The sequence below is a fragment of the Oncorhynchus nerka genome, linkage group LG21 (genome assembly GCF_034236695.1).
Source record: "Oncorhynchus nerka isolate Pitt River linkage group LG21, Oner_Uvic_2.0, whole genome shotgun sequence".
NCBI lineage: Eukaryota > Metazoa > Chordata > Actinopteri > Salmoniformes > Salmonidae > Oncorhynchus > Oncorhynchus nerka.
In genome coordinates this window covers 18,732,074-18,759,892 of record NC_088416.1, presented here as the reverse complement: position 1 = coordinate 18,759,892, position 27,819 = coordinate 18,732,074, and the positions used below count along the sequence as shown (strand labels likewise).

Sequence of the window (27,819 nt, the reverse complement as noted above, 5' to 3'; positions counted from 1 at the left end):
GAGAGTCTCCTCATTGAAAACATCTGAAGTTCTTCAAAGGTAAATGATTTTATTTGAATCCTTTTCTGTTTTTTGTGAAAATGTTGCATGCTGAAAGACAGGCATAATCGTATGCTAGGCTATCAATACTCTTACACAAATGCTTGTTTAGCTATGGTTCAAAAGCATATTTTGAAAATCTGAGATGACAGTGTTGTTAACAAAAGGCTAAGCTTGAGAGCAAATAGATTAATTTCATTTCATTTGCGATTTTCATGAATAGTTAACGTTGCGTTATGGTAATGAGCTTGAGGCTGTAGTCACGATACCGGATCCGGGATGGCTCGACGCAAGGAAGTTAAGGCAACGTGAGTGACAGAATGGGCTCCAACCCAGAATTGAACCCATTGTCCAGTCAATATCAGGGTTGTGCTGAATGGAGCCAAGAAAATCCCAAAACATCAGGAACGTGGGGAGATTCAATGAGGGGAAACTGAATTGACTCACTGTGATTGCCAGATACCCGCAGATTAAGGGGAACTGTGCTGTGCATGACCCTGCCAATGGAGCGGCCGTCCAGAGCTCCGTTCATGGGAACGGAGAGGAGTTGAGTGGGGATACTGTACCTAACTCAGATACTAGTCGCTGAGCTAGTTAGAGAACTCCCAGTCTGGGGCCCCAGTGTACTCGTTCCTAATTTTTTTTAATATATTTTTTTTAACCTTTATTTAACCAGGCAAGTCAGTTAAGAACACATTCTTATTTTCAATGACGGCCTGGGAACAGTGGGTTAACTGCCTGTTCAGGGGCAGAACGACAGATTTGTACCTTGTCAGCTCGGGGGTTTGAACTCGCAACCTTCCGGTTACTAGTCCAACGCTCTAACCACTAGGGAGCCTGGTCTCTTTACTGGGCAGGTGGCTGTGTAATGCCCTGTGGCACCACAATACAGACAACAGTTGGAGCTTAGCCTTCGTGAACTGTCCTTATGCGATAATCTAGCTCTGCTCTGTTCCATACGCTCCGGAGTACACGAGTCCCCCATCGGCTCCTCTCGGAAATCCAGACGTCGGGGACTTCTGGGTTTCTTCGGGAGGGGCGCAAGCAACAGCGAAGGACCGTGTGTGACCGAGAACAGACCCCCTCTCCCTCCTGTGTTCCCATAGACAATGAGGGAATCAAGGTCTAAAGGTAATTCCCGAGTTGCAAGCTCATCTTTTTTCTCCTCTGACAATCCGTGAAGGAAGGTATTGAATAGGTACTCTCTGCGGCCAACGTGCGAAAACCTACTGTGTAGTCTGCCACGCTACGGGAGCCTTGACGTAATGGAAGTAGTTTTCGGGCCGCCTCTCTCCTGGATACCGTAGAATCGAACACCTTCCTCACCTCCGCCATGAAATCTTCAAGATGACGAAAAATGGCAGATTGTTGCTCCCAAACTTACATAGCCCAGGAGAGCGCCCTTCCGTCCATTTGCATTATCAGATACGCTATCTGCGACCGATCCGAAGGGAACGAAGATGGCTGCAGCTCAAAAATGACAGGGCACTGAGAAAGAAACGCAGGTAGATTCCAGGATCCCCGGAATATCACTCCAGAGGAGGTAAGTGGGGTTCTCTGGGATCCGGGGTAAGCTGTACAAACCCACCACTGGTAGGGGAGTTACTGAGCGACTGGGAAGTCTCTGTTGTGGCATGCTGCCTGTGACAAAATCCACCGAATTACTCCAGTAACATCTTGAACCCCTGGTCATGGCATTCCGCGAGTGAATGGAACCCCTCCATTAGGTTCAGAAGAAGCTCCTCATGTCTTCCAATAGTGACTCTGTGCATGGACACAGTGTTGTGGAGCTGGTCCGAGGCTGCTGGGTCTGTCATCGCCAGTTCGTACTATAACTACACGGGGCGAGACCCAGATGCAGACACAGGAGGCAGATAGTTTGAGGCGGCAAGAGGCAGGTCGATATTAGCGGAAATGTTTTTGTTCCTTATATTGATGAATTGCCTGGTCCAGGGGTCCGAAATTGGATCGCCTTATCTGCTTCTTCCAGTGATTCTGAACAGAGTAGAGCAGATATTGCCTGTTATAATTCTGTCTGATTCAGTCGTTTGACTGAACAAGCTGAAAAGATCTGCATCGGTAAAAAAAGAGATGAACTCAGTGGCAGTGCATGTGCGCGATGACGTCTGGTCGAAACTAAGGAACTAAGACAGGAAAGCAAGAGAATGGGGAGACAAGGAGGCAGGAATCGGTATAGATGATGGAGAAATGATTAATAACTGAAGGATAGCAGATTCTACACTAACTCAATTCATCTACATACTGTATTTCATTGCTCAGTATCTTCACAGTAGGGTACAATGAATCCCACCTAGCCATTCTTAAATTTTGTTCTAATTATAAGGAAGAAAAGACTGCCGGCTAACTTTTGAAGATGCCCACCTCATGTTTTTATATGAAGACCCTTTCATATATGCATGCCTCAATAGCTTCCCCTTGTTAATTAACACACACACACACACCAACTTATACTTTGTAGTCTAAAGGCTCATTCTGTAGTCTTCTACTATGACATTCCCTGTCATCTACATTCATCCCCCACATTTTGTTGAAACACAATCTCGCCTTACCATATTTTACACAGTTATCCCTGTCCTTCCTCAACCTGTCTCAGCTACTATATCAATTTCCATGACCTTGGTAGGAAGCTATCTCTGCAGGGGAATCTCAGTATAACTGTACTGCCATTGGCCCTAACTGACCTTTACATGCTTTACTGTGGTCGTTTTTAATTCCCCCCACCCTCTCTTAGTCACCCTGTTACAGTAAAACTTCCCTGGCCACTTTCTGTGATGAGAGAGCTCCCTCTCTTGGCACCCTTTACCAACTACGCTGGCTTAAAATGCTGTATTTGGCTTGTTTTGGGGTGGACAGAATATACAGTATCTTGATCAGTTTATTTAAAATGACATAAATTGATCCTAAACTCTGGTTGAAGAGGGGAGACCCCCAGCTGCAAAGAGAGACCAGAAGCTAGCGGCCCCTAGCTAGTGGCCCCTCATTACCTATGGGTAAATCTATGGCCCCCCGGAAAGAAGACACCACTCGACATTTACCGGCAGCCATCTGAGATGAGAGTATGGAAAAGCAGAAAGCCAAAATATGCATTGGCTAAGCTAATGTAAGCCTCCTCACCTCCCCTCCAGCCTTACCCACCTACAGTACACATCACAATACAAGCAGTATACTGAGGGGACAGGTGAATAATCTCAGCGGGAAAAGAAAGAGACCGCCTTTCTGATTTATGCGTGACACAGCGGTAGGTGTAGGTTCCCATTGCAGTCCCTTGTGGTTGTTTGGTTCTGCTGCTGCTGACTCCTGGATGTGTTTCATGGCAGAGCAACAAACAAACAGAGAAACAGGACAACAGAGAAACAGGGATTCATTCATCCATCATGCAAGTCCTTTCCAGTCTGGTGCTGGTTCTGAAAAACGTTTGGACACTCTCCTTCCTCTGGGACCTCCTGTGTGAATTTGTGGGCATTGCCATCTTCCTCTTCGCCAGTCTGGCCTCGGTGGTGCTATGGCCCCAGCTTCCAGCCTGGGATGGGAGCCTCTCCAGTCCCACCAGTGATCATCAACTCCATGCCTTGTCTTCCGAGTCAGACCCATCCTTTCATTCGGACGCCCAGCCCCTCTCCGAGTGCCACCCTGACCCCCTGCATGTGGCCCTGGCGTTTGGGGCCTCTGTGGATTTGGTGACTGTGTGCGTGGGTCCTGCTACCTCTGGAGGAGGGGTCCACTTGAACCCGGCTGTGACCCTGACTCTGGCTGCAGGACTGAGGGTGAGCCCCTGGAGAGCTGTCCTCTAAGTGGGGTGCTTTCTGTGCCTGTGCCCTTCTCATGGGAATGGTGCCTGCCCCGCTCAGAGCGCATCTGGGGCTGAACAAGGTGAGTCACGTCTAATTCATTTTTATTTGATTCCAGGTTATAGTGAAGTATTGTGTTTCTGTGTTATTATAGCTTCCGAAAAGTCATTATTAGAAATGTTTTGCCAATAATATCTTTGTATTTTTGTGTGGGCTTAATTGATTATGGTTGTTAATAAAAATAAAAAAAGATTACTCAATGAGTACAGGTCTGATATCTGTAAAATGTTTCTTTTTCCAGGTAGCCTTGGGTGTCCACCCATGCCAAGCCTTCTCAGTGGAAACAGCCATCACCTTTCAGCTGGTAGACCCACCTCCTGGGTCCTGTAGTGGCAGGCTTGTCTGTCACTTTGGGAAATCTAGTAGCGGTAAGGAAGATGCCAGATCCTATTTGTGTTAGTTCTAATTCTGTCTGACCATAATAGAGTTTATAAGGGTAATTTGATGGATTTTGCCAATTAAAACATTTTGTAGATCTTTTCATTTGTCCTATGACTTATCTTTTGATTTCATGCCCCTCACACTCTCGCTCTCTTTACCTTCTACCTCTGACCAGATATGGTACACTGGCTGTGGCTTGAATCCAGCTAGATAATAACCATTGGGTGAGTCTGGCCAAACACAAGCTGACTATCTCTCATTGTGCTGCATGAAATTACAAAAGTATATTGACGCTGTTTACTAAGATCACACAACAGTGCACACATACAAATCTACTTACAAAAAAGTATCTCTCTCTGCAGGTGTATTGGGTGGGGCTGTTTGTGGGGGCGTTACTAGCTGGCCTACTACATGACCTTGTGCTCTTCCCAAGATGGGGCTGCCCTGGTGACTGGTTGGCTGAGTTTAAGGAACTGTTTCCCAAGGATCCACTCACACAGCCCACCACCTTGGAACACACGTTGGAGTAGAGATGGAAGCAGTTCTCTTACCATTCTTTAACCATTCAGCAAAGGTGACAACACACCATTCTCTGATATCTGACCACTTGCCCCTGGTTTACACAAGTGATCGTGCTAGCTGGGTCCATCATTGAGTACCACTGAGTGACGCCAGGACAGCGGAGTCAATCACCACCTTCCGGAGACACCTGAAACCCCACCTCTTTAAGGAATACCTAGGATAGGATAAAGTAATCCTTCTCACCCCCTTAAAAGACCTAGATGCACTATTGTAAAGTGGCTGTTCCACTGGATGTCATAAGGTGAAAGCACCAATTTGTAAGTCGCTCTGGATAAGAGCGTCTGCTAAATGACTTAAATGTAAATGTAAGAAACTCAACATTTGTACACATCTTCAGTATTCATGCACATCTTCAATGTTGCTGGGAAAATATACTCTGCTGTATTCTCTGGGAGACTGCTCTCTCCTCTCTTTTCCTGAATGTACTGACTCGTCTCCTTTCTGGATAGTTCTGTGATATTTCAGAACTGACCAACACACGTATTCACCATCTCAGGTTCTTCACAATCATGTTGTTTGTCAGTTTAACTTCATTTGCTGAACCGTCTTCAGACCAAAGCCTAGAAATGTTAATGAGTGTCCAAGGTGATTTCATTCAGGTCTGTTAAAGTTGGGGTACCAGCTGTGTAATCATTCACATGATAGTGTGTGAGAGCTGCATGAAAATATTCAAACATATTACAAAAGTATATTGATGCTATAAACTAACATTGCACCAAAGAGTCCACACATTCAAATCTACTCACAAAATTGACCTACTGTATGTATCTCTCTCCTCTGCAGGTGTATTGGGTGGGGCCGTGTGCGTTACTAGCTGGCCTACCACATGATCTCGTGCTCCACCCACGATGGGGTTGCCCTGGGGTACTGGTTTCCAGAGTTTAAAGAACTGTTTCCGAAGGACCCAAACAAACCTTGGAACACACCGTGGAGTAGTAGAGATGGAAGTCATTTTCTAACCATTCTCCAACCATTGACCACAGTTGACCAGTGAACCACAAACCATTATCCGATATCTACAATTAAGCTATAATAATATATTCTGCTATATTTTCTGGGAGACAGCTCTCCCCTCTCTTTTGTATTTGTCCACTGTTTTTTTCCTTTCCGGCTAGTTCTGATACATTTAAGAACCATCTCAGGTTCTTCACAATCATGTTGTTTGTCCGTTTGACTTCATTTTGTGCATCTTTGTACCTCGGAGGTGTTGAACCATCTATAGAAGCAGATAATTTATATTCAGACCAAAGCCTAGAAATGTTAATGAGTGTCCAAGGTGATTTCATTCAGGTCTGTTAAAGTAGGGGTACCAGCTGTGTAGTCATTCACATTATGGGACAGATCACTATGAAATCTGTTTTTATATAACACTATCATGGGGTTTGTCCTGTAATACATATTTAACCTCTTGCTACGAGCAATCCCGTATCCGGGTATATATAGCCTCAAGCTCATTAGCATAACGCAACGTTAACTATTCATGAAAATATTGGCTCTCAAGCTTAGCCTTTTGTTAACAACACTGTCATCTCAGATTTTCAAAATATGCTTTTCAACCATAGCTAAACAAGCATTTGTGTAAGAGTATTGATAGCTAGCATAGCATTAAGCCTAGCATTCAGCAGGCAACATTTTCACAAAAACAAGAAAAGCATTCAAATAAAATAATTTACCTTTGAAGAACTTCAGATGTTTTCAATGAGGAGACTCTCAGTTAGATAGCAAATGTTCAGTTTTTCCAAAAATATTATTTGTGTAGGAGAAATCGCTCCGTTTTGTTCATCACGTTTGGCTAAGAAAAAAACCCGAAAATTCTGTCATTATAACGCCGAACATTTTTCCAAATTAACTATTTATGAAAATCGCAAATGAAATGAAATAAATATATTGGCTCTCAAGCTTAGCCTTTTGTTAATAACACTGTCATCTCAGATTTTCAAAATATGCTTTTCAACCATAGCTAAACAAGCATTTGTGTACGAGTATTGATAGCTAGCATAGCATTAAGCCTAGCATTCAGCAGGCAACATTTTCACAAAAACAAGAAAAGCATTCAAATAAAATAATTTACCTTTGAAGAACTTCAGATGTTTTCAGTGAGGAGACTCTCAGTTAGATAGCAAATGTTCAGTTTTTCCAAAAATATTATTTGTGTAGGAGAAATCGCTCCGTTTTGTTCATCACGTTTGGCTAAGAAAAAAAAGAAGAAAATTCAGTCATTATAACGCCAAACTTTTTTCCAAATTAACTATTTATGAAAATCGCAAATGAAATGAAATAAATATATTGGCTCTCAAGCTTAGCCTTTTGTTAATAACACTGTCATCTCAGATTTTCAAAATATGCTTTTCAACCATAGCTAAACAAGCATTTGTGTAAGAGTATTGATAGCTAGCATAGCATTAAGCCTAGCATTCAGCAGGCAACATTTTCACAAAAACAAGAAAAGCATTAAAATAAAATAATTTACCTTTGAAGAACTTCAGATGTTTTCAATGAGGAGACTCTCAGTTAGATAGCAAATATTCAGTTTTTCCAAAAAGATTATTTGTGTAGGAGAAATCGCCCCGTTTTGTTCATCACGTTTGGCTAAGAAAAAAAAGAAGAAAATTCAGTCATTATAACGCCGAACTTTTTTCCAAATTAACTCCATAATATCGACAGAAACATGGCAAACGTTGTTTAGAATCAATCCTCAAGGTGTTTTTCACATATCTATTCGATGATATATAATTTGTGGAAGTTTGGTTTCTCCTCTACACCACATGGAAAAATGCATGCAGCTGGAGATTACGCAATAATTTCGATGGGGGACACCAAGCGGACACCTGGTAAATGTAGTCTCTTATGGTCAATCTTCCAATGATATGCCTACAAATACGTCATAATGCTGCAGACACCTTGGGGAAACGACAGAAAGTGTAGGCTCATTCCTTGCGCATTCACAGCCATATAAGGAGACATTGGAACAAAGCGCATTCAAAATCTGGTGCATTTCCTGTTTGAAATTTCATCTTGGTTTCGCCTGTAGCATCAGTTCTGGGGCACTCACAGATAATATCTTTGCAGATTTGGAAACGTCAGAGTGTTTTCTTTCCAAAGCTGTCAATTATATGCATAGTCGAGCATCTTTTCGTGACAAAATATCTTGTTTAAAACGGGAACGTTTTTCATCCCAAAATTTTAATAGCGCCCCCTAATGCATAACTGTATGACTCAGTAAAATGTTCTTTATTATATAATTAATTTTACATTTGTTTTTCACTATATTGAAATGAACATACTGTAATGTTTTTCATGTCCTATGTGCAAGAGTTTATTAAAGCTGAACATACCAAACTTATGAGTCGTCCTACCATGTGTACAGGGTAGGGGGTTGTTAAATGAGTGTGAAGCTACAGGAGTCATTTTGTGTCAGGTCCACTTAAATTGTCAATCTGTTTCCATGAATGGGAAGGAAAGGGTTGGGTGTAATTGACCATTGACTCCTTAATCTCTCAAACCCAGCAACCCTGAACTGTGCATGTGTCTGTGTGTCTGTATCTGTGTCTGTGTCGATGTGTGCTTCTGTCATTCTCTCTCCCTCTCTCTCTCTCTCTCGCTTTCTCACTCCCAACTGAGAGAAGAAATAGAAAACATTGTATTTGGATCAATATCACAATAGTTTTATACGTTGGTTATACACACTCTTGAATCGTGTACTTAATGCAATTTTTTAAAATTAATTTATGTACTATGAGAGACATTGTTTACAAGTTAATATAACACTGTAAATGTATGTGCTAATGTGTGTGAGAGCTGCAGTTCTGTTCTGACAGACTCCCATATCTTCACTTCATTGTGCAAAATATTCTCTGCAAAGTCCTATCTACAGGAAGCAGTTGGTTACACTCCACTCACTACAATGCAATGAGAGCCGCAAATAAATTTCGCTTAGCAAGAAAAAAATCCTTCAACTCACATCAACAACTCTGCACTACCTATGACAGCCCTCTCGACATTACTGTGTAAGTTCCCTGCCTTGCGGAAACAGACGAAGATGATAAGAATTACTCACATAGGAAGAACACATTTGGCAAGAAATGTGGATTACAGTTTCACTTGCAGTGAGGGTACTTTCCTTTAGGTGAGGGAGTTGACAGAGATAGAGAAGCGTTAGAGCTGAAAAAGATGGAGGAACACTGCATTCATACATGAATACAAATGATGGGTCTCCTGCTATTTGCTCTCCCACATTACTCTGACACCTTAAATCTAAACCTGGTTAACTTCACTGAGTTCTCTGGCCCTGAGGGAAGCTTCTTTGGCTTCTCTGAAGATTTCTATCAGTTTAGCAACAAAACGTAAATATTGCAGTGTACTATTTGTTAAGTTTTGACTTTGCATCATTCAGTAGGCGTTGCATCGTTTTTATGGTATCTGTTAAACTACACTGTATACATGAAAGTAAGTAAAAACATGTGGATTCGGCTATTTCAGCCACACCCGTTTCTGACAGGTGTATATAATTGAGCACACTGCCATGCAATCTCCATAGACAAACATTCATGGTCAAATGGACTTACTGAAGCGCTCAGTGACTTTCAATGTGGCACTGTCATAGGAGGCCACCTTTCCAACGAGTCAGTTTGTCAAACTTCCGCCCTCCTAGAGCTGCCCCGGTCAACTGTGAGTTCTGTTATTGTGTAGTGGAAAAGTCTATGAGCAACAAGTGCTAGTGCTAGGCCACACAAGCTGACAGAATGGGACTGTTGAGTGCTGAAGTGCGTAGTATGTAAAAATCGTCTGTCCGCGGTTGCAACACTCACTACCGAGTTCCAAACTGCCTCTGGAAGCAACATCAGCAGCTTCATGAAATGGGTTTCCATGGCTGAGCAGCCACACATAAGCCTAAGCTCACCATGAATGCCAAGCGTCAGCTGAAGTGGTGTAAAGCTCGCCGCCGTTGGACTCTGGAGCAGTGGAAATGCGTTTTTTTTTGAGTGATGAGTGACTTTTTACCATCTGGCAGTCCATCAGACTAATCTGTGTTTGGCGGATGCCAGGAGAACGCTTCCTGCCCAAATGCATTGTGCCAATTGTAAAGTTTGGTGGAGGAGGAATAATGTTCTGGGGCTGTTTTTCATGGTTCGGGTTAGGCCCCTTAGTTCCAGTGAAGGGAAATCTTAACCTCTTTGGGATTTCAGACAAGCATCTGATGAAAAGCCATTCCAGCTCCACATACCTTGCCCAATTTAATATGAGTAATACCAGCATATACACTACATGACCAAGTGTATGTGGACACCTGTTCGTCAAACATCTCATATCCAAAATCATGGGCATTATTATGGATTTGTTCTCCCCTGTGCTGCTATAACATACTCCACTCTTCTGGGAAGGCTTTCCACTAGATGCTGTAACATTGCTGCAGGGACTTTCTTCCATTCATCCACAAGAACATTAGTGAGATTGTGCACTGATGTTTGGCAATTAGGCTTAGCTCGCAGTCGGCATTCCAATTCATACCAAATGTGTTTGATGGTGTTGAGGTCAGGGCTCTGTGCAGGAGAGTTCTTCAACACCGATCTCGATAAACCATTTCTGTATGGACCTCGCTTTGTCAATGGGACATTGTCATGCTGAAACAGGAAAGGGCCTTCCACAAACTGTTGCCACAAAGTTGGAAGCACAGAATCGTCTAGAATGTTCTGTAGCGTTAATGTATTTTCTTTCCTCTCGCACTGTCATTCTCCTTCTAACATTTTGTTTCTCCCGACCACCGACCCCCCTCTCTTTTTATACCAATGTTTGTATGCCTCTGGTCCTTCTTAATTTACTTTCTTTCTCTTGCATCACTTGTCATTCTCTACATCACTTTGATTTACCCTTCTCTTTTTCTCTATATCACTTTCATTCTCCCCCTCTTTCTCTTTCTCTCTCTCCTCCCTTCTCTCTCTCCCTCCATCCCCCTGCGCCAGGCCTGTGCCCCCCTGTTCCACTGGAACGTGATAGACGTGGGTGAACATGATGAGGCCCAGAACACTCCAATGGGGAACTGCCTAGTGTTGAACACACTGACAGGGGAAACGGTCAACTTCATTACTGAGACATCATTACTGAGAAGGTTTACAAAGTCCTGAAGTACAGTAAGAGATCTTAGATATCCCATTAGTACCTGTACAGTACAGTAACAGGTTCCTCTGTTGTCCACTCAAAATGAGGATTATTGTCCCTGCTATGCCACAGAACTACTAGGGTATTCCTTCTTAAAACAGCAGTTGACTTCATGTTCACAAGTTTGCCTGCTGTTTTTTTTCCACTCTGTGTGCTTTCATCTTTGATCCTAATATTGATTCTCAGATAACGACAGACGACACTGTGAAGTGGGATTTATCTCATCAAACTTGATCCTTTTGATTCATATAAGGTTGTATATTACACAGTAATGTAGCAGATTAGATCAGTAATGGTTAGATCCACATAGTTTATGATACTGTCAGGTAGTAATTACGCCACCAGTGTTATGATACCATCTATAACAATGATTTGATTTGTTTCTTGCTGTACTATTCTAGGAGGGAAGGCTCCTTATTGGTGCCCCTGGAGCCTACTACTTTCAAGGTAACATGTCCCATCTGGTGTTTCAGAGTGTGTAAATAAAATGATTAGCCTGGTTAAACTAGATTGCCTACCACACTGATGTAAAACTGCTAGGGCATAAAATTGCTGGGGCATAACATTTGCTGCTGGGTCATTGGAGCTCGATGCCACACTTGCTGAAGCTGCTGGGAAATGCTTCTGCTGCTGGAGCATTGACCAAAAATGGGGTGGACAAACACTAAAATACAAGAAATATAAAATGTCACCATACATGGTTCTTAGGCTGGTGGCTTCCATAATTATGGTGGCTTCCATTATTGCTTTCATCAACACTCCTAGGATAAACGTGTACATTAACAGCCCTGTTGTTAGGATGTCTCCGGGAAGGTTGATGATGACTGAGCATGATGAATTATCAAATTACTAGTCCTGGTAAACAATGTCAAACAGTGTTCATGTGGGAGGCAACCTGTCTGCTTTAGTTTACTAGTATTACCGTGGAATATTATGGAATACATATGCATAAATATGTATAAACATTACTAAAGTGTCTTCTCAAAATGCTGTTTGCGGTGCTTAACCTTTCTGTTGCAGGTCAGATCATCAGTGCAGGACTGCCTGACATTGTCAACAGTGCCAAGAGCCAGAATGCCAAACCTTATGTGGCTGGACAAACCCATTCCCCTGAGACTGGTGGATACGATCGTTACCATGGTAAGAGAGTTACACGCAAGACTTCTGGTCTAAAGCAATGGTTTTCATGCCTCTTCTCAGAGACGCCCAGATGTTTCACAATTTTGTTGTAGCCCTGAGCTAGCAAACCAAATTCACCTAATCAAGGGTTTGATGATTGAGCTAGCAAACCAAATTCACCGAATCAAGGGTTTGATGATTAGTTGACAAGTTGAATCAGGTGTGCTACCCCAAGAAGAGGTTTGAAATATTCGGTCCAATGATATTCAGAGACATTATCATTAGTTCAATCAAGCAGAAAGGTTGATGCATTACACTGGTTCACCAACAGGTTATTCTGTGGCCGCTGGTGAGTTTACTGGAGACTCCATACCAGGTGAGAAAGAAAGTTTCCGTCAAAAGTGTTCACACAACCAGATAATTACTAACCTGGTCCCAGTTTGTACTTTCATTCCAACTCATTGTCATGCCAAACATTGGTTCATTTTTGCCATGACGAGGATTGGAATGTTAGCACATTGGGCTACAGAGTGGTACCTTCCACTCCAAGCCAGACCAGAAGCTGACAGGTTCCCAGGTGTATGGACGCCCCCCTCATTGACCTGGACAATGACGGTTTTAATGGTGAAGCTCTGATATACAGTCTTTTGACTTATAATATATGTATCTTCCCTTCTAATATAGTAACTGCCTCAGGGGCAGCAGAATCAGTAGTATCTGCTTTTCTCTGTAACTTAAACAAGGAATGATATTAAATGTGAAAATATCCTCTGGAAAACACTTTAATTTCCTTTCTGAAACAATCTTTAATTTCATGATTGAAATGCTCCATTTTCTGATGGTGGGGAATGCTTTTGTTATAGCAGTGTTTCAATGCACTCTGTCCATGGATTACTCATCACTATAAAGCGTTTCTGTCTCTCTCGCTCTCCCCCTCTCTCTCAGATGTTGCTGTGGGAGCCCCATCCTCAGGCTTTGAAGGAAGGGTTTTCATCTCCATGGGGACTAGCGATGGACTGTCTCCCCAGTATACCCAGGTCATTGAGAGTCCCTTCCGGTCCCCAGGCTCTCCAGCACAGTTTGGCTTCACCCTAAGAGGAGCCACTGACATTGATTTAAATGGCTACCCAGGTTAGTCTGAAAACAAACTCTTCGGAAACTGTGGGCTTGCTTACCTTGATTTAAAATAGATGTGGATTTGATTATATTTGGGTTATACATGTGTTTTGATTCGAATTAATTCATTCTAGCCCACAATCGTGAAATAATAATCTCATCAGGATCTGAGAAGTTATGGAACAACAAACCTTACTCCACCAACAATTCCCAACAATGTCCCTACCTCTCTTTGTCAAGCCACAGTGTCAATCCTGCCAAGACCACTTGGAGATGTCAAACTGTAAGATCACTTAGAGGTCACTCTGTTCCCTTACGACTCCAACCATCAGCCTCTGGCGCAGTTCAACGACAGCAACAGCAAAGATTTCTGTTGTCCTTTTCTTTGTAGCTGACTACTACCCAAGGACATATTGCCACGACTTAACAAAGTCCTCGTTCCTTTCAGCCCCAGTAAAAACATCCCCTGGAGGCAAAGGCAAAGTTTCTTGGACACACGAGAGAGAAACAGAAAGGTCACTCATCCAGTGGAGGGACCGACATTTGTCCGGGGGAGAGAACCTAATGGAGATACATTTGGTGTCCCTTGGAGACTAGTGAGCTACTCTCAACACAGCAATGCTTTTTGATGTGCAACACCTCTGGCTTTTAAAGACACTCACTCCCCAGTGAGGCCGTTACAGTTCAACTCTTTGAGACAAACTGGTCACTGTGAAAACTATTTTTTTGTTTGTTTTTCAGCTGACCTCTTTCCTTGAAAATAGTTTTGTTTCCTACATTGAGTTTCTTAGGAGTCACTGTGATATGAAAGCAGAGGTCCTGGCTGTTACCAAAGGGCGATCAATCCCATTGACTATTTTTTGGTACCCTTTCATGAGAAAGTGCTATCGATAATGTACATTCCAAAGCTGTTTCATGACCCTATATTTCTTATTACTATCAATCTTTGTGGCCTCACAGATCTAATTGTTGGTGCATGGGGAGTCAATAAGATTGCTGTGTACAGGTACAGTAGTGTGAGGTAAACAAACACCTTATTTGTTACTTTAAATTAACTTGAGAAATGTTATCTGTCGAAGTTTGACATTTGCATTCACAATGTACCCAGGATGTCTGTTCTCTGTCTGTGTGGGGTGGTACCAGGGCTCAAGCCGTGGTGATGGCAAAGACCCAACTCTCCCTCTACCCTGACTTCCTGAACCCAGATGTGAAGGAGTGTGAGCGCACCACCACCAACGAGCCTGTGGCCTGGTAAAGATTATTCTCATATCAGAGTATCATACCGCTAGTGTCGGCATTAACCATAGCCTCGTGAAGTTGTTTGGGGGTGGGGGTGTTGCGTTAATTATGATGTATATTTGATATTGTTTTTTTTATTTGAGGGGTGGTGCCCTTCACTACAGACACTATATTGGCCTGCTAATACAGCCCTATTAAAGGTCCAGTGCAATACATTTGTGACCATTCATTTTGTTTTTTTATCAATATTATTTTTTATTCAGATTTTTCAGGGGGTGCTGCAGCACCATCAGCACCCCTACCTCCCGTGACTATGTCATTAACCAAACTCACTGCTGCAGGAATATTTTTGGCCAACTGGGAAGAACATTTCTGATGGACAAATGTTGGTGGGCACAGCAAGAATGCACGTATTGGCACTATGTAGAATTCCTGTAGTGTTCCTCTAGGTGCCTAACATATTACTGAGATGTGTGACATGCCTGGACAGTTCCTGGTTGTGTGAGACTGGTCTTTCCTGTGGTGTAGTGTGAATTTGTTGTTGTAAAATCAGAATAACATTATGACTGATGTAGTCTGTCTCTCTCCTTACAGCTTCACAGTCATGATGTGCATTAGTGTGTCTGGCCACAGCATTCCAGAGGAGATAGGTAGGAGACGCATACTGAAGTCATTTGTTCCTGAGGAAACATACATATTCTCCTTGAGTTTGAGTTTTCTGTTTGTTCAAGATACTCTAAATCCACTCTTGTAGTTCTAGATGCGATTACACAGCCAATGGCCAGGAGGGCCCTGTTTCTGCACACAAATCTGCCCCGAGAGTATTTCCAGCTAACCATTCAGAGAGATGTGGGAGTGGTCTGCAGGAACCAAACCGCTTACCTAAGGGTGGGTTGCTTGTGCCAATTTAGCCAATTTATAGGCCTGTATTTTGTATTACAATGGTCAGAGCTCAAAACCTGAAATAAAACCATCATGTTGCAGCAGTGTTCTTATCAGGCTGATGCTCCCAAGTGGCCATTCACTGACGTGACACTAGAACAGGCTCCAATCACAATATAATTAGTAACCTCACAGAAATGTTGCCATTGTCAGTGGCAATTGAAAAACTTGAAAGGGGAGTAGATTGATATTGTCTTAACACTACATGATCCACTAAACTGCAGTAGATCTTTACTGAATTTAAATTGCATCAATGTCAGTACTGCATCCTGTCTCTCTTTCCAGCATGAGTCAGAGTTCCCTGAACTACAGCCTGTCCAACTCCAACTCCCAGGAGACCATACTGGTCTGTTTCTGTACAGCACTTTGAGATATCAGCTGATGTACGAAGGGCTATATAAATAAATTTGATTTGATTTGATTTACTGCATGGCCAGAGAGCTGTGGTCGCACAGGTGACATCACACATTACATTCTTAATGTATTGATACATTTTAGTTTGCAAAGGAATAACATTTTATAAGCGGTAATTACATAGTTGCAACCTATGAATTAGCAAATGTGTTTGTTTCTTTGGGTATAAAAATGTGTGTATGTGTCTGAGTGTTGTGCAGACCAGGATCATTCTGGACTGCGGAGAGGACAATGTCTGTGTCCCTGACCTGAGGCTGACTTCTGAAGCGTGAGTGTCAAACTCCCCTGAGTTCCACATCACTCAGTAGTGTCATCTGTTTTCTTGGTCACTCTACATTTTCAAGACATTGGCCAAGGGAGATCTCATGAGATCAGTGTGAGGGAAAATAGGGTTACATTTCACTTTTTATTTGTACTACGAACAATGCAGGTAACTGAATATCAGGGAAATGATTGTCTAGTTAGAGCATTTTATTCCTGTCTACTATACAACCCTTTACGCCTCTACCTTTGACCCATCCTCAGAGGTACGGACCGTCTTCTGATAGGGGATGACCACCCTGCCCTGCTGGTCATCACAGCAGAGAACAGAGGAGAGCGGGCCTACGAGACCGAGCTGGAGATACGCCCACCAGCCAACACACACTATCAGAGTATGGTGACTGACAGAGAGGTGACTGTGACTCTCCTGTTCATAATAAAAGGGAATTGTTTACAGAGTGACATCAACTGGCCCACGCATGTGACCTGCAGGAAAAACTATGAGCCCAGAGTTTTGCTGGTCAGGTTACATGGTCAGCATTACCTATTGGCCCTATGTAAAACACACTGTCTGAATCTGAAATGGCACCCTATTCCCTATATACAGTAGTGCACTACTTTTGACAAGAGCCTCATGGGCCCTGGTCAAAAATAGTGTACTATAAAATGAGTTTTCCAACTCTCCCGGGGCTTCAGCAGGTTGATCTGTGCTCAGAAGAAGGAGAACCAGACAGTGGTGGTGGTCTGTGAGCTGGGGAACCCAATGAAGCAGGGCCAGAAGGTAACCACCATGTAATTAAATATAGTGAAAGTAAAAACCCTTGCACGTGCCTTGCATGAACCAGAACAGCTCATTGGAGCAGGAGCCTATCTCCTGTTTCTGTAGTGTGAGGCAGCTTGAAAGACAGGACAGTAATCTAATCTCCTTAATGCTATCTGAGTGCCAAGCAGAGACCGATGGAGACCCATTGGCATAGAATTACACATAGAATAATAGTAATTCAATAGGATTTCTGTGGTAACCACTAACCATAGCTAGTGCAAGGGGAGAGGTGTGAATGTGTTACCCAGACATGTCACTGTGTGCTCTGGGTTCCTGTGAATGTGTGAAAGCATCAAAGAGGCTTCCGGCCGTTCTGGGTCTTTACTGTCAACGGACGTGGATGACATGTGACTATGTGTTTGCAATAGCTCTGTTGTCAGTCTGAATGATACTGTACAGTATGTTTTTCTCTCTGTCTGTTGTAGCTCCAGGCTGGTCTGTTATTCAGCGTGGGGAACCTGGAGAAGGTGGAGAGCCACGTGTCATTCACATTACAGATCAAAAGGTTGAGAACAACACTTTCGTCCCGTCTTGTGACTTTAATGCCCTCGATGCTACCAAGGCATTGTTTTTCTGTTTGTAATACAACATTTTAATGGGGAAATCAACACAATATAAGGCATATTTAGAGTCTCTGGAATACATATAGTTGACATGCTTGTTAATCCAGTTGTCTGTATTTTAGACATTCAAGGTGTCACCTGAAGATTCGTGGCTTTTCTAATGACACAAGGGAAATGTTCAACATTCGTTCAGCTTCTTCCTTCCTTTATAATCTCTAGCAAGAACAGCCAGAATCCTGACAGTAATGTGGCCCATCTGAGGATCGATGTCAGCGCTGAGGCAGCTCTGGAGATGCGGGGGTGGGTGGGCCTTCCTTATTGTCCTCCAATTATCCTCAGAGCCATAGACTGTGCTGTTTTGTTCTACCATGGAAATGAGCACTCCTCCTGACTCCTGAGACACACTTTCTGTGTGACAATTCAGAGCTGCCTTGCCAGACTAGTAGCAGACTGAATATCTAACATCCAAAAGGGATTAGTGATGTTTGCCATTGGAAGATGTTGTCCTAATGTGAGCGTATTACGGTACAGTAACAGCATGGTTTCCTCTTGTCCTTGTAGTTATTGGCTTTCCCAGGACATGTAGTTACTAATTATCACCAGGACTATTTAACTATATGACTAAGAGGTGCAAACGAAGCATCCTGAAGCAGTCTGATCCCTATATCCCACTAAGATCAGTGAGAAATGAGGCAATCTATTGGATGCCGGATCTACTGTCTGCACTGCCATGCATGACAACAAACATATAAGTGTTGTTAAGACAGTATAAACCTATCTAGGACCAGGCTAATGTTCTCAGTGTTGTCCTCAGCGTTTGGTCCACCTTTGTAGCCTGCTGTTTTTTGGACAGGGGCTCCTCTCCACCTGAGTGTGTCCTGCCCATTGCCAAGTGGGAACAGAAGGAGCAGCCTGCTGACCTGGAGGAGGTTGGCCCGCTAGTGGAACACGTCTATGAGGTAACCTTATATGGTTCACTCAGAAAAGAAACAAAGCGTTTAAAGACATCGGTCTCTCTGAGGTTGGTGCAGTTTTAGGCCAAAATGCAATCTATTTGAAGAGTTGAAAAGGTCGTTATAGAGTACGTTTGTGTACGTTATTTGATATTTATACAACGACAATGAGATACAACTTAGTGAGTGAAATCTGAAAGCACGTGTTTTTGTGTTGAAACACTCCGTTGAGAAACCTGGGTCCGAGCATGGTCAACGCCAGGGTGGTAGTAGAGATCCCCACCCATCACCATGGAGACTTACTGCTCGATGTGTTCGCTAACGCCTCAGAGGATTTCCTCATCTGTCACACTGACTCCCCTGACATCGACCCATATCAGGTGCGAGAGGTAGCCATGTTGTGGCCCTGCAGTGTGCCAGACAGCAAATCTTTCTGTAACGGAAAAACCACGTTGTTTTTTCCGTTTATTATGTTTTAATTAAAGGTTAAGCAAAACCATATTTTCTATTGTTCTTTTGATGATGTTTTGGTTATATGAAATTGTGGAACACTCTTTTGTTTTGGCAGTTGGTTAAGACCGGGAATGCTACTGTTGGTAGAGTATACAAGGTTAAACAGAATGAGGTGGAACAGCCGGAGCCTCAGCGCAAAGACACCGTTCACGTGGTAAACAAGTGTCGCTTCATGCGATTAACATAATGGCATGCATCCGGGTACAATCAAACTGTCTTGTCTTTAGTTGATGCTGTACAGTAGGCTAGTTCCACTTTACTGCAATTTCAGAGACAACTTGCAATATTCTATACATGCCACAAGAGGGGGTTGTACAACAAAATATTGCATCTCTCAAGTGGATGGGGACATTCCATTGATGTGTCATGGGGGAAAACGTTGACACTTCGGTGTGGTGCTCTCTCGATTTCTCCACAGAACTGCACCAGTGGAGATACCTGTCTGAGCTTTGTGTGTGAGGCCAAAGGTCTGGAAAGAGACTGGAGCGCTGTGGTGAAGGTGATGTCCCGACTCTGGGTACAAACCTTCCTGGAGGTGAGAAAAAGAGAGAGAGAGAGAGAGAGAGAGAGAGAGAGAGAGAGAGAGAGACTAATACGGGAGCCTATACCATATCACAGTGACATATTTTTCCACACAATATTTCACCATAGCTACAATCATAGGCAGAAAGGAAAAGTGCTCCAAGACAGCTCTGCATCAAATTGAGATAGCATTTTGTAGGATCTTACTTCTTTGACATTATTCCATAATGATTATGAAACCCTCATTCTGTTTCCCCTAGAGGCCTTATGAGAATTATGTCCTCCACTCTACAGCACGCTATGCGGTTATAGATATGCCCTCTAAGATCCAGCCTGAAGAGCTGCCAAGTGGACAGGCTGAATGAACCAAAGTTTCCCATTTCCACTTCTGCTTGTGTGTAGACAACATTTATTCACTAATGACGTAAATGACTTACTTGAGGCATGTACACACAAGCATATCTCACAAAGTAACCATTTCTTCAGTAGTCATTGGACAAATTGAATTGGAGCCAGTTGACCATGTGTGTATATGTGTGAAGACCCAGACCAGTGTGGTGTGGAGGGCTCCTGATGGAGAGAAGGAGGTGCCGGTGTGGTGGATCATTGTGGCTGTGGTCTCTGGCCTTTTCCTCCTCGCCCTGCTAGCTCTGATCTTCTGGAAGGTAATGTACTGACATAGTTAAAACAGCAGATGGTGCAAGATTGGGCCCCATAACTGGGTAGCATTTAGATGGTGCTACACAGCTATCATCTAAGTATTGATCACTCAGTCTTTTTGAATTATATGTTTTTCTCAAACCTGTAACTATTGGTTGGTATGGAGACAAAAAAAGGAAGGGACATAAAGGAGAATGACCTCAATTACACACAAAGGAAACCTGAATCAGAAAATAATATGTGGAAATTTAAATATTTGTGTTTGTGCTTCAGGTGGGGTTCTTTTAATTGCAATCGACCCCCATGTGATGATAATGATAATGCAGAACAGCTAGCTGGGGCTGGACAGTCTGAATACGCTGAGATGCCCCCAAACACAGAGGACAAGCAAGAATAAACAACTACTGTATCACCCTGGAAACCCTGGTGTTTTATGTATTTTTTTTTTTTTGACACAGATGCCCACCCTTTTTATGAGTTTTAAACTGTTTCACACGGTTTGTAAATGTTGCAATGGGCTTCTTGTTCAAATCAAATCAACGTTTATGTGTCACGTGCGACGAATTCAACAGGTGTAGGTAGACCTTACAGTGAAATGCTTACTTACAGGCTCTAACCAATAGTGCAAAAAGGGTATTAGGTGAACAATAGGTAGGTAAAGAAATAAAACAACAGTAAAAAAAGACTAGACTATATACAGTAGCGAGGCTATAAAAGTAGCGAGACACTGGTTAGTCAGGATGATTGAGGTAGTACTATTCTACTCCCTATAACTGCACACTTTCTAAAGATGCATCATTTAAAAAAGGGTATCTTGTAGCTATTCTATTTTGTATTGAAATAAACATATCATCTTTACCAACTTGATTTAGCACGTTGTGTCCTTTTGAAGCCAAACTGGCCTTCCAATGTTCACAGAGGGGATATCCTTGTTAGTGTGATGGCAACGGCCTGCTCTATAAGCAACCATTGTGTTGGGGAGACCATCATGACTCACTGAAGGCTGAGCCAGCTTCCTGTTATTGTAGAGGGGAGAGTGGAGACCCTAGAGTGACAATAACACTCAAATCAAATCAAATGTTATTTTTCACATGCGCCGAATACAACCTTACCATGGAATGTCTACTTACAAGCCCTTAACCAGCAGTGCAGTTCAAGAAGTGTTAAGAAAATATTCACCAAATAAAGTAAAGTGAAAATTATAAAAAGTAACACAATAAAATAACAATAAGGAATCTATATATATATAGAGATATATATATATACATATATATATATATATATATATATATCTGTATAATTTATATCTGTATAATTTGTACATGTAGGTAGGGGTGAAGTGACTATGCATAGACCAGGCAATCCTGTGTTTATGCAGCTCATGGAAAAATAATAAATACCCAGATATGGCAAGAAGGGTACAGTACTTATACCTATTGGTGATTTTCTGTTACACCGACATTTTATATGCATTTCAAAACACATGTGAATGAATAGTGGCTATTTTGCAGACAAACCGATAGGTAGCCTACTTTTAAGTGAAATGGAACACTGTGTACTTACATTGTAATTACACTGTCCTCCTAATGGGAGTTCGAGATGGATTTATAAGGGCCCATAGACCTTCATGGGGGCCCATCTGTGCACACTCTACTTTGGTACCGTTAGGGGGCGATCACTACCACCAACAAGGCAGAGCAAGCGTCCCCTCCCACGTAGGACAATGGAATTGTGAAGCCACTCCGGTTCGTGAGCCGAGCAAGGAGTGGACATCCGAGGCAGCGCGAAAAGGGAGCAGTCAATGCCAACCTCAAAAGCAGTATGGTAGAATGGCCACCTAAGTGGAATTGATGATGTCGCAGTAAGAATGCCACCGCCGCACACATCTCGTCTTCTTTTTCTCTTTCTTTTTCTCGGCAATCTTTGGGAAGGACTTGCTAAATCCATTTCGGACCAGGGAGCACTTGGTGAGTTATTCGTAGAGATTCGGCAAGATTCGAGTTTTGAGGGGAAAGTCTGTGGTGGTGAATTGGCTGCTACAGCTAACGCATTGTCTGTTGTTATTATTTGTGTCCCTTGTCAGTGATGAGGATGAGTTATTATGTAACCGTCGCATTTATTCAGCTATAATAGGCTAGGCACGAATGGATACAATTTAGTCGCCGCATGCTCTAGTCTTGTGGCTACTTCTTTGCATTCGAGAATGGAATGGGGCTCCAGTTTTGAAACAAAGGACCCTGAACTGTAGCCCCCTTCCCTGATGGGCCATCTGTAGGTTCAATCTGTAGGTAAATCTAACCTAACGCGAGGCTATATAGCCTATCAATAGCAGTTGCATTATTCCGTTTCCATGTGCGAGCTGAGTTGTGCGATAGCAATTAAGCTATGATGAGGCGTCAGTTTAAGTTCCAACTTCTATCCATGTAACTCTGGAAGATGCCAACTAGATATTTTCAATTAGAAAATGGTCAATTGTCAGACACCAATGGTTAGTAGAACTATTTAAAAAAAAAAATCAAAATCAATCAAATAATTCCATGCTAGAAAAATAGGCCAATAAGAGTATAGCACGAGCTAGTGTGCATTTGTGAATGCCAGATGGACGACAAGCTTGTTTTGGTTACTGTCAACTGCACGCACCCGTTGTTGACATTGTTGTTGTTGTTGTTATGTCCCAAGAGTCCTCATGAATGGCCAAAGGACATTATAATTTGAACAATGTTTGTTTTGGGTTCCCAGGACGTTTGATACATTTCATATATCCTATTTCAATTCAGTTTCTCTGCAGGAGTATTTTCACAATTTTATACCCATATTATTTATATTATTATTATTAAATAGGCTGCCCTGAAACAGTAGACTATGGTGCTTGACGTGGATGCTAGTGTCAATGCTTGGTAGTGCTTTAACCTGCCTCTCCCATACAGTCAGTCCCCTATCCTTCAACTGGGCCAAGCACGGTTTAGTTCCGATGCCTTCAATATGTTGCAATTCCTTGTAGATGCCTCTTTTTTTTATATAGCTAAGCAGGCTTTTAAGAAGTCGTGTCCATTATCTATATTTCATTAGCTACGTTTTTTTGCGACCAAAGAAGCCTATTTCTGGAAGATGTGCTTATTTCTTAGTGCTTTGGACAAGCTTGTCAAGATGGGAAGAGCTTCTTAACCCACACATGTCAAATTCTGTGTAATTTAATCTTTTAGCTTCTCTAATATTATCTATGAATAATCATAGATTATCCATGTGAATTCCACTAGTTTCACCGACTGAGCAAACTGGTTGTGGTTGGTCTAATAGTTTGTCCTGCAACAGTGGCGACTCGTCAATCAGGGCAGGTGGGGTTTTGAGAACCACACTTTTAGGTAGAAAATACATTATAAAAAAATAAAAATAAATGTATTTTGGGGGGGGGGTGGCTTGCCTGTTTTGCTTGTCACATCAGTTTGCAGACAATGTTTTAAAAAAAAAATGTCATCGAGTTAATAAAGCCGCATACAAACATGGTCTCTTTTTTGAGTAAGGCAGCTCAACAATGCTGGTGTTTCAGCCTAGCTCAGTGTTTTCTGTGGTGTTGGGGCTAGCCAGCAGAAAATACAAAGCGTTGCGCCTGATTGGCTCAGTTTTCTGTCATGATTGGCTCCGTTTTCTGTCACTAGTGGGACAGTACATCATCTCCAATTCTAAGGTTAGAGCTCAACATTTTTTAGGTGCTTGGGTTCTGTCATAGAGTTATAATAGAAGTGCCCATCCAAGAAGGGTCAAGGTAATTGGCCACAGATAGAATGACATAAAATCATGTTATATCTACAGTAGTTTTGATTGGACAACATGTCAACATCTTACTTTCAAAGTTTTAGGTAGCAGTCATCATCAGTTGTCATCAAGTCGACAATCTACTGGCAAATCCTTTTTAATCCTTGAAGAGAAATAATATATTTTTTTAAATTGCAAATTCAACAATGAGTCGATTGGAAGGAATCAGTGGCTAACTGCAAATGTTGCAAAGAAACCATTAACATTAGCCTGCTATTCAATGGAGTGGCTGTGTTTTTTCCCCCAAGTTCCCACCATAAATCCAGGGAATGGCAGACTTTGATGACAAAGTTTGATGACAAAATTTGCCAACAGAGGACGGCTGCTCCACCTTCACAAGGTGAATCCAAAAATGTCTTGTATGCTGCTGCATAAATGATGTAATACGCAAGGGAGAAATGTATACTGTAGCTAAGAAAGTAATACTAAGTGTATATTGTGTAGTAAGCTGTTGCTAGCCCATGTGCCTCACCCTAATAGTTTGGTCTATTTTCACCAACGCGGTATTGTAAACACATCGTTCGTGGCCCTCTTATGTGATTGTTTGGCTACTTTTTTATACAGCTTTGACAGTGCTACTGATAGTAGTTGTGGTGCTTGGCTTGCGCGTGCAAATTCATTACACACAACATTCTATAATATAATTGTGCTTTTTGACATGTCAAATTAAAAGCTTATTTAACGCGTCAAATAATGTTATATGACGTGCATATTTTTTGGCACGCAAAGACCCAAATGGCGTTCAATATGCCTCATCCTAATAATTTGGTCTATTTTCACCTCTTAATTTCGCCTACTGTTCTAACTTTGTGGTGCACAAATAGCCTATAACCTGTTTTAGAGAAATGTAATCATAGAATATTGTAAGAGCTTTCATAGTCTGTTTATATGCCCCCTTTATTTATCCTACGGTTCTGACTTGTACAGGGAGAACACTGTAAGAACGGCCCATGTTCTGAATTCTGTCGTTGTACATTTCAACAGTGCTGAACAAATAGTTATATTGACTACGTCCGTCGTCTCTTGCTCATTAATGTCTTAATCGAAATGACGGATTGCCTCTTATCCACTTGTCGTCCCCTTATGCCATAGTTTGTACATCTCAATTATCAGTAGAATCCACATTTTTTAAAGCAAGTCTGCATATCAACTATGTTTTTATGTGTAATGGCTTTGCTGGCATACCTCCCACTTTTTGTTTTGCCCCACCAAGATGTACATGCTAAAATGGCCACTGCCTTGCAGTTTAGCTGTATAGATTAAACTTTCTTGAAACACTTTCAAATGGGAAATCACATCAAAGTCTCTAACACTTTGTCATTATACCATGCTTTTACACCATGTGTTGATAAAAAGTATCCCAACTGGAGAGACAGGAAATGTTGATTCATTCATTTGAAGGTGCTCAGAAGTAAAGGTCCCTTTGAAGTCAGAGAGCTTGGATGGTAAACTGAGTCGAGTCCCTGAAAGAATTTGGCGCTTGTGGATTGAGTTGAGGCTGAGAAGCTTGTTAAAAAGCTTGAGTGTCTTTCTTTTTTGTCATAGTTGAAATTCCTTTCTTTTAACAGCACAGTGACATGCAATGTTCTTTCGGCTCAGTAGCTCAGCAAGAATGAGATGAATCACCACAACCTATCAAAAAAAAGTATGCTATTACCAATTAAATGCTTGGTCTAGGAAGAAAAAGGAAACTATTTCAGAGATCAGTGGAGGGTGATGCTGTGGACATATTCAAATTGTGCCAGACTCTCTTCTTGTATCAGCTCAGCTCCTTTTGAAGATGCATATTTAGTTACAGGTAGATGTTGGGCAAATGGCCCAACTAATGGCACCCTATTTCCGATATGGCCTGGTTAAAAGTAGTGCACTTCATAGGGAATAGGGTGCCATTTGGGATGCAGTTTTTCGGTACACACTCTCTGCAGCATCAGTAATCAAGGCATACATATTAATGATATACTGTTGAAATTAATTCAGAATGGATTGAACCCAACCATGGGGATGTTATTTATTCAATGAATAACATAATTTAGTCTAATAGCGCAAAATTCAATGTAAGCCTGACATCCCCAGAGAGAAGGTTTGTATGTTAGAGGAGTTAAGGGTACTTTGAAATACTATATATGAATACTATATAGGAAAACATCAGAAATCCTCATATCTGAATTATTGTCCTGAAAAGGAACTTTTGATACAAGGCCATCTTCAGTTTGATGTAAACTGATCTTGGTTATCTTAACATTATTTCATGCTGAATTCTGCAGATCGGAGTGGCTGAGTGGAAGGTGTCTTCTCTTTGTCCTCTCTCTGTCACATTATGCTATTGCCATGGTAATCTGTCCATGGTGAATCCTGCCCCTTCCCCTCTCAGTGACCTCTATGTTGCCTCCTACCCAATTGAGGCGGTTTGTCACATGTCCATTTGTGGCATTCTTTTGAAGGTCATGTTTATCTGTCTTACAAGATCCAGGTGCTGTCTGTCATTCAAGGCTGAAAGAAAGCCTAATAATGACATGTGCCATCACAACTGAGATACTCATGCGATCGCAGATCCTTCTATGGTACGTCTCCTTGAATTATCAAACATCTATGGTGTATTGCTGGCCACTTAGAGCCTGAGGTTGATTAAAAAAACTATTTTGTGAAGATGGAGGCAGTGTTGCTGTTGTTGAGATCAGAGGTTTATGTAAAAGCATCAGATGTGTATACTTGCTGACTGACTGTGCCCACTGCCCAAAGCAACAACCAAAGTATGAAAAATGTGTTATTCTTGGGCTGTTTCTGCATGAGCAACACCTCACTGTCCTAATCGTCTGATAACCTGTGCAGCCTGCCCCGGTGTGCGGACAATAGCCGCCTGAGGCCTGGCCAGGCATGAGTCTAATGTGAGCTGACTGCCATTGCTTTGTGTTGTCTGTACCCTCCCATCTTTCTCTCCACTGCCGCTGGGCAGGTGAACCATACAGTACAATCTCAAATTCATAATTGTTCAGATTCGTAATTGTTTGGCAGTACAGTCCCTTCTGTACCTTCTGTACTCTGAGATCTAGGTATTATTGTATTTTTATTACGCCAAATTATCAATTTTCTTGTTTGTTTTCTATTGATGTCATGGGGTAGTTGTGGTGGTCTGGGTGTAGCTGGTGCAGAGGAGTCAGGCGCAGGACAGCAGAGATGAGTAACACAACTTTACTCAAATATTCCAATAACATGACGTAATACCCAGCCCACAATAATGGACCGAACATACATTAAACAATTACGCATAAAAACCATGGGGAAAACAGAGGGTTAAATAATGAACATGTAATTGGGGAATTGAAACCAAGTGTGTAAAACAACAAAGACAAAAACAAATGGAAAATGAAAAGTGTATCTGCGATGGCTAGAAGGCGGAAGTCGTGACAGTAGTTCAGTCACAGGGTGGTTGTTCTGTATAGCTGCACTTCAGGGGTAGTCTGTCCATATCTATACACTGCTGCACTTTGAGCCCCTATGGCAGGGGTCGGCAACAGGCGGCAAGTGGGCCCAAACATTTTTGTTTGTTTTTGGTCCAAAAAAAGCTTTACAGTCACCAGTAATTTAACTAAAGTTTGTGTAAACCTCTTAGGGATAGTGAGACGCTAGCGTCTCAAGTGGCCAATAGCCTCGGGAAATGCATAGCGCCAAATTCAAATAAAACGCGATAAAACTCAAACTTTCATTAAATCACACATGCAGGGTACTCAATTATAGCTACACTCGTTGTGAATCCAGCCAACATGACATATTTTTTAAATGCTTTTCGGCGAAAGCATGAGAAGCTATTATCTGATAGCATGCACCCCCCCTGAACCACCCGAACGAGTTGTAAA

At 42.2% G+C, this 27,819-nt stretch overlaps 2 protein-coding genes, 1 long non-coding RNA gene and 2 pseudogenes across 3 annotated transcripts in view; all 5 read left to right on the top strand.

Moving 5' to 3' along the window:
* Positions 1-318: 318 nt before the first annotated feature.
* Positions 319-4,819, top strand: LOC135563644 (aquaporin-5-like; annotated as a pseudogene).
* A 6,607-nt stretch (positions 4,820-11,426) lies between these two features.
* Positions 11,427-12,525, top strand: LOC115104024 (uncharacterized). The gene is made up of 3 exons (XR_003859684.2): positions 11,427-11,474; positions 12,048-12,167; positions 12,478-12,525. It is a non-coding gene; the product is annotated as an uncharacterized LOC115104024 (long non-coding RNA).
* Positions 12,526-12,727: 202 nt separating this feature from the next.
* On the top strand, positions 12,728-16,899 carry LOC115103488 (integrin alpha-IIb-like). The gene is made up of 9 exons (XM_065006719.1): positions 12,728-12,770; positions 13,092-13,277; positions 14,223-14,283; positions 14,406-14,513; positions 15,096-15,151; positions 15,256-15,389; positions 15,729-16,125; positions 16,383-16,530; positions 16,815-16,899. The coding sequence occupies exons 1-7, from the start codon at positions 12,728-12,730 to the stop codon at positions 15,846-15,848; spliced, it is 708 nt and encodes a 235-aa protein (XP_064862791.1). The 3' UTR covers positions 15,849-16,125; positions 16,383-16,530; positions 16,815-16,899.
* LOC115104023 (integrin alpha-8-like) lies at positions 16,037-20,126 on the top strand (annotated as a pseudogene).
* A 1,749-nt stretch (positions 20,127-21,875) lies between these two features.
* Positions 21,876-27,819, top strand: part of LOC115104022 (protein FAM171A2-like) — a 79,752-nt gene continuing 73,808 nt past the window's right edge. The window contains exon 1 of the mRNA XM_029625160.2: positions 21,876-22,119. Within this exon, the coding sequence (XP_029481020.1) occupies positions 22,020-22,119 (100 nt within the window). The 5' untranslated portion in view covers positions 21,876-22,019. The remainder of the gene's footprint in view (positions 22,120-27,819) is intronic.